A 7,923-nucleotide genomic window follows, 5' to 3' on the forward strand; every position below is an offset into this window, starting at 1 on the left:
ATTGGATGAATAAACCTGATGATCCTCCAGTGATTGTGCTCAGTAATGCTGTGCTGTGTAAGATGTAGGTCTGTAGGTTTGTGAGAGTCTCTTGGCAGGAGCTCAGTTTGATGTTTTCTAGGACGGGACAGTCTCGCTCTTCATCTTTCTGTATTTTTAACTCCTACTTCTACTTTACTTTAACTAGGCTACAACATTAATCTGCAGTTCATTAACAGCAGACATGCAACCATCTCAGCTGCTTGAAAATTGGCACTATGAAATAGGTTATATTGAATGTAGGATTAGTAACATATCTATCGTAGGTAGGTAGGATGGATAGATGGTTTACTTTTTATTTTCATTTATTATTTGTCTTTTTAATTCATTATTTAATTGTCATTTAATAGATTTATTAAGATTTGATTTAATTAACTTTTCAATTTAAAATTGCTTGCCTTTTATTTTTATTATATATATATATATATATATATATATATATATATATATATATATATATATATATATATATATATATATATATATATATATATATATATATATATATATATATATATATATATATATATATATATATACACACACATAAATATACACAATTAAAGTCTGAATTATTAGCCCCTCTATTTATTTTTTTCCTCAATATCTGTTTAACAGAGAGAAGATTTATTCAGCACATTTCTAAACATAACAGTTTTAATAACTCATTTCTAATAACTGATTTATTTTATCTTTGACATGATGACAGTAAATAATATTTGACTAGATATTTTTCAAGACACTTCTATACAGCTTAAAGTGACTTTTTAAAGGCTTAACTAGGTTAAATAGGTTAACTAGGCAGGTTAGTGTAATTAGGCAGGTTATTTAATAATGATGGTTTGTTCTGTGGACAGTCGAAAAAAATATATAGCTTAAAGGGGCTAATAATATTGACCTTAAAATGGTTCATAAAAAATTAAAATCTGCTATTAGCCGAAATAAAACAAATAATACTTTCTCCAGAAGAAGAAATGTTACCAGACATACTGTGAAAAATTCCCTATCCAAGTTTTAGGAACAACAAATAATAACTTGACTTATAATAACCTGAAATAATAACTTCTAGTTGATCATTTGGTATCAGAAGTGGCTTATATGAAGGACAAAGGCCTCTAGATTATGCTTATTTGACCAAAATAAAATATGATCATGCCTTGATTTATAATTATTTCATTAGGACAGTAAGGTCTGACTTTGCTTAGACTAAAGTCTTGTTACTGAACAGAAACGATGTACAGTAAAGAATATAAAGTCATGCTGCATTGGAAACTGAATGAATATTGTGTCTGACTCCATCATGAGCTTGGAGGACTGCATCCATACATCTCTGCAATGACTCAAATCACTGATTAATAAAGTCATCTGGAATGGCAAAGAAAGCGTTCTTGCAGGACTCCCAGAGTTCATCAAGATTCTTTGGATTCATCTTTCAATACCTCCTCCTCCATCTTACCCCAGATCTGCTCAATAATGTTCATGTCTGGTGACTGGGCTGTCCAATCTTGGAGCACCTTGACATTCTTTGCTTTCAAGATACTTTGATTTGGAGGCTGAAGTATGAGAAGGAGCACTATCCTGCTGAAGAATTTGCCCTCTCCTGTAGTTTGTAATGTAATGGGCAGCACAAATGTCTTGATACCTCAGGCTGTTGATGTTGCCATCCACTCTGCAGATCTCTCGCTCGCCCCCATACTGAATGTAACCCCAAACCATGATTTTTCCTTCACCAAACTTGACTGATTTCTAGAGTTCTCTTGGGTCCATGCGGGTTCCAGTAGGTCTTCTGCAGTATTTGTGATCAGGATGCAGCTCAACAGATGATTCATCAGAAAAATCAACCTTCTGACACTTTTCCAAATGATCAACTAGAAGTCAAGTTATTACTGGGATTGATGACAAGACTTTGTCAGGTAGTGTGTGTGTATTTTTTCAATATATTATTTGTAAGCACCAGACACTAATGATATCTCACCAAGTTTATCTATCTATCTATCTATCTATCTATCTATCTATCTATCTATCTATCTATCTATCTATCTATCTATCTATCTATCTATCTATCTATCTATCTATCTATCATTATGTATGCATACATGTTTGTATGCATGTTTGGATTTTATTTATTATTTGTGAACACCGGGCACCAATATCATCTCCCGCCCCCGGTGACCTTTACCTTGACCTTTGTGATTGACCTCTTTAGCAGCGATGACCTTGTTGATGACGCTCTGCAGGAAGTCGCTCTCTCCTGCCACCCTGGGTGAAAAACGGGAGATGTTCAGCTGCCTGTGGCGAATGGCATCATCCAACGCAAGCCTGGAGTTCAACACCAAACCAGCGGAGAAACACACAGAAGAAAAAGAAGAGGAGGAGGAGCCACAGATGACATGAGCAGAAATAGAAGAGGTGGATGAAGAAAGAGAGAGAGGAAACACCAAACAGTGATACAGATACCATGACGGGGACAAAAGCCATTTTGTTAGCACACAGTAATGCGGGATGGGTGACAGGAGAGACACAGAGAGATGCTGTCATTTCAGAGACCCTCCAGCACCCAAACACAGATCAACACTAACCACATCAACTCTGATGCACAGATCATTACTAATCTAGGGTGTGCATTACATTAAATAAGGATTATTCAAAATGTTGCAAAATAATCAAACACTTTACACTGAAATATTCTTAAAAAACGTATTATTTTAGATTTAAAAACCTATTATTTATTTTAAAACTTGCTAAATTATTTTAATTATGTAGTGAAATTTACAAGTATTATTATTATTATTATTATTAGTATTAGTATTAGTATTGTCATTAATATTATTATTATTATTATTGTCATTATTATTATTATTATTATTATTATTATTATTATTATTATTGTCATTATTATTATTATTATTATTATTATTATTATTATTATTATTATTATTATTGTCATTATTATCATTATTATTATTATTATTATTATTATTATCATTATTATTATTATTATTATTATTATTATTATTATTATTGTCATTATTATTATTATTATTATTATTATTATTATTATTGTCATTATTATTATTGTCATTATTATTATTGTCATTATTATTATTATTATTATTATTATTATTATTATTATTATTATCATTATTATTATTATTGTTGTCATTATTATTATTATTATTATTATTAGTATTAGTATTAGTATTGTCATTATTATTATTATTATTATTGTCATTATTATTATTATTATTATTATTATTATTGTCATTATTATTATTATTATTATTATTATTATTATTGTCATTATTATCATTATTATTATTATTATTATTATTATTATTATTATTATTATTATTATTGTCATTATTATTATTATTATTATTATTATTATTATTATTATTATTATTATTATTATTATTATTATCATTATTATTATTATTATTATTATTATTATTATTGTTGTCATTATTTTTATTATTATTATTATTATTATTATTATTATTATTATTATTGTCATTATTATTATTATTATTATTATTATTATTATTATTATTATTATTATTATTATTGTCATTATTATTATTATTATTATTATTATTATTATTATTATTGTTGTCATTATTTTTATTATTATTATTATCATTATTATTATTATTATTATTATCAGCATTATTATTATTATTATTATTATTATTATTATTATTGTCATTATTATTATTATTATTATTATTATTATTATTATTATTATTATCATTATTATTATTATTATTATTATTATCAGCATTATTATTATTATTATTATTATTATTATTATTGTCATTATTATTATTATTATTATTGTCATTATTATTATTATTATCATTATTATTATTATTATTATTATTATTATTATTATTATTATTATTATTATTATGCAGTTCAATTACAATTAATCTTTTGTAAAGTCATAAAGATTCATTAAACAGTATTATTCAAAAATATAGCAAATAATCAAACACTTTAGACTGAAAAAATATTCTAATTATGTAGTGAGATTTATAGATATGAAGTGATATTTACAACTACTAAAAACACTATTTGATTACATTTAATGAATTATTCTTTGAGGATGACTTGCTATATTTTGATTAATACGGTTTTATTAATCTTTTAAAAAGTCAAAAAGATTCATTAAACAGTATTATTCAAAATACAGCAAGTGATCCTCAAACCCTTTATATAATATTTTAAAAAATTCTAATGATGTATTTAGTGATATTTATTTTAAAAATGCAGTTTAATTACATTATTTTTATTATTATTATTAATAATATTATGCAGTTTAATTACATTTAATCTTTTAAAAAGTCAAAAAGATTCATCAAACAGTATTATTCAAAATATAGGAAATAATCAAACACTTTAGACTGAAAAAAATACTCTAATAATCATGTAGTGACATTTATTGTAGTGATATTTACAACTATTAAAAATGCTGTTTAATTACATTAATCATTAAACAGTATTATTCAAAATATAGCAATTAATCCTCAAACCCTTTATATTTTTTGCATTTAGTGATATATACAAGTATTTTAAAAATGCAGTTTAATTAAAATTAAAAATTTCTCATTTAAATTATTTAAAATAGATTAAATAATCAAACACCTTCCACTGAAATATTCTAATAATTCTAAAAACTTAAAAATCTAAAACACTGAAATATTCTAATATTTATAAAACATTCTAAAAATATATTCTAAAACACTAAAATATTCTAATTATGCATTGATATTTACAAGCATAAATTTATTATTATTATCAATATTAATAATATTATGCAGTGTATTTACATTCAATTTAATCTTTTAAAAAGTCAAAAAGATTCATTAAAAATATTCTAATAATTATGTGGTGACATTTATAGATGTAGTGATATTTACAACTATTAAAAAATGCTGCTTAATTACATTTAATCTTTTAAAAAGTCAAAACGATTTATTAAACAGTATTATTCAAAATATAAGAAATAATCCTCAAACCCTTTATTTTTTTTTATTAATTATCTATTTAGTGATATTTATTTTGAAAATGCAGTTTAATTACATTCATTTTTTCCTGAATTAAAGTACTTTTCAAAATACAGCAAATAATCAAACACTTTTCACTATAATACTGCAATAATACTAAAATATTCTAAAAATATATAAAAAAACTGAAATATTCTAATTATTATGCAGTAATATTTACAAGTATTAAAATATTATTATTATTATTATTATTATTATTATTATTATTATTATTATTATTATTATTATGCAGTTTAATTACATTTAATATTTTAAAAAGTCAAAAAGATTCATTAAACAGTATTATTCAAATAATCAAACTTTACACTGAAATAAATACTCTTAATCATGTAGTGACATTTATAGATTTGTAGTGATATTTACAACTATTAAAAAATGCTGTTTAATTACATTTAATTACATTAATTACATCTATTTATTATATTCATAGGGTCAATTGTATTATTATTAATAATATTATTTAATAAAATCCAATTTACTATGTATTTTAAGAAGACTACATTATATTAAAATTCCTTAAAATATAACAAAGGGAAATGTCTAATGAAATTATTATTACAAAATACTTAAATAAATACAAAAAGTAAAAATACTTTCATTATATTAGTAGCATTAGAAGTAGAACTGGTATATTTATTATTTCAATTATTCATATATAAACTGATTTTGTGTTGAATGAAATTATTTTAAATAATAATGAAAAATGTCATTTAATTAAAAACATTATTATTATTATTATTATTATTATTATTATTATTATTATTATTATTATTATTAGTAGTAGTAGTAGTAGTAGTATATTATTAATTATTATTTATGATTAAAATAAATTTAAAATGTGTACATTTATCTATTATTGTAACAGTAGTAAACAATAAAATTCAAAGTTATGAAAACAATATTAGATTGCTTATTTTAATAATAATCTTGATTAACAATAGCCATTCATTTAACCTACGTAACCAGTAGAGGAACAGTTTGTTTACAGTTTTGAACCGCGCTAATCTGAAGTTTCAAACAAGTTGCTTCAAAGCAAAACCTCGCTAAAGTGAAACCATGTGCCAGGATGAAACTGCTGAAGTGTGTGTGACACGGCGGCGGAGCAGAGGAAAACTGAAGTGTCCAGTGTTTGAGTGACAGAATGAACAGTGAGTGACCGTGAGCTCCACTACAGTGTGTTTACAGAGCTGCGTCTACACACCAAACAGCAGAAACCAAGAAAACAAACAACATGCACCAAATCAACATTCACATAACAAAAAAGAACAACTACACAAAGCCCTTTGTTTTCTACTTGTTTCTCTAATGCATCTCAGAATGAATTGTGGGTTCGCAAAGACAAAGGCTGCATCCGAAATACTTGAGTAATATGCCATGTACTATATTTGAATATACAGTACTACACGACCATTAGAAAAGCATGTTCTATATAGGGATGCATCGATACCATTTTTTTGGAACCGATCTCGATATCAAAATTCTGAGTATCGACCGATACAGATCTGATCCAGATACTGTGCTGTTTTTTTTCTTTTTTTTCTAAGCCTAATACGGTTTCTATAGTTCTAGTGCTAAACACCAATAATATATCATCTTTAGTAAAAATAACAGACCTAAAGGCCTAATGTATATGACCGACAGCACAATCTAACTAAACATGATGCTTACTTTAAACTAGGCTACATTGAGCATTCGTTATGACATTGATCGGTTGTGGTCCAGCTTATATTTCCTGTTTTAATATTAATTATAGATTAGTCTTTAAAAACTGCAATAGGTTACCAATATTGACACTAATCGTTGGTAAAATAACCAGCCTTTTAGCAAAGTCTGATATTTTCCAGCAGGTTTGACGCAGACTAAAAACTTTCTGAGGCCAGTTTTACTTAATCCCTCTCTAAATCTCACCATGAGTGAGACGGAGAAAGTTCAAATCAAGGTCCGCTTATATGCTTCAGGGGCAAACACAAACTGATCTGTTAAATAAAATGTTGATCTAAATAAATGACTGAGATATTCACTGTTTCAGCGTAGCCTATATTAGGCTAAAGAATTTTCTGTTGATGACGATCAATATTGCGCCTGTCACTTTCACTTTTATTAATGTAATCAACTACTTTGACCACAATGAGCCAGGCTTTACAAACTATTTGCAGCACATAAAATATTCCTCTAGGAAGAATAAACTCAGTCTGAAGGATGAGAGAACAGAAACTTATAGTGAGAATAATCTTACAGAGCAGGCGCATGAATGAAGCGCTTGATGCATCACTGAGACACAGCGTGCAGCCCTCTGGTCTCTGCGAACATTTCAGAAACTGAGCAGCACAAAGGGAAGAAATGAGTGCGTTGAGGATCTGTCCAATGTATTATTGAGCCTTTTCTCATTCATAATTTCAGGTAGGCCTACTCCGTGTGTGAAGAGCAGGTAATAACCCTCTCTACTCCAATATTGTGAATGAGATCTGCTGATCTAACAGACTCAGCACAACATGATTTAGGGTGCTTTCACACTTGGTACATTTGCCTGGACCGTACCAAAGTTCGATTGTCCCCCCTTGCCACCTTCTCGGTTGGTTTGTGTTCACGCTGTCTTTTTTCCTTCTGAACCCCGGTACGCTTGTGTCATCGAGCTGCTGTTTTGTTTATGGCTGTTGCTAGGTGACAGTATCGAAAGCAAAGCACCGAAACATTTTTGGTTTTGAACATACAGAAAGCGACTCGCGTCCATCTGCCCCAAAAATATAAACATTCAGAACATCAGACAGTGTCGGCAGAAGCTGTTTTTGGAGGAGACAAGCAAACATCACTGTGTCTC

General features: G+C 27.0%; 2 protein-coding genes across 3 annotated transcripts in view; one reads left to right on the top strand and one right to left on the bottom strand.

The window, feature by feature from the left end:
* dock1 (dedicator of cytokinesis 1) overlaps positions 1-7,923 on the bottom strand; it is a 927,369-nt gene that overhangs the window by 817,532 nt on the left and 101,914 nt on the right. Inside the window, exon 12 of one of the 2 annotated variants that reach the window (XM_056470102.1) lies at positions 2,219-2,298. In XM_056470102.1, coding sequence (XP_056326077.1) covers positions 2,219-2,298 — 80 coding nt within the window. Of the gene's footprint in view, positions 1-2,218; positions 2,359-7,923 lie in introns of both variants that reach the window. The other variant, XM_056470100.1, reaches the window with a different exon arrangement.
* Positions 1-7,923, top strand: part of LOC130238984 (disintegrin and metalloproteinase domain-containing protein 12) — a 541,789-nt gene that overhangs the window by 170,408 nt on the left and 363,458 nt on the right. The window lies entirely within an intron of this gene.

The sequence above is a fragment of the Danio aesculapii genome, chromosome 12 (genome assembly GCF_903798145.1).
Source record: "Danio aesculapii chromosome 12, fDanAes4.1, whole genome shotgun sequence".
In the NCBI taxonomy this organism is placed as follows: domain Eukaryota; kingdom Metazoa; phylum Chordata; class Actinopteri; order Cypriniformes; family Danionidae; genus Danio; species Danio aesculapii.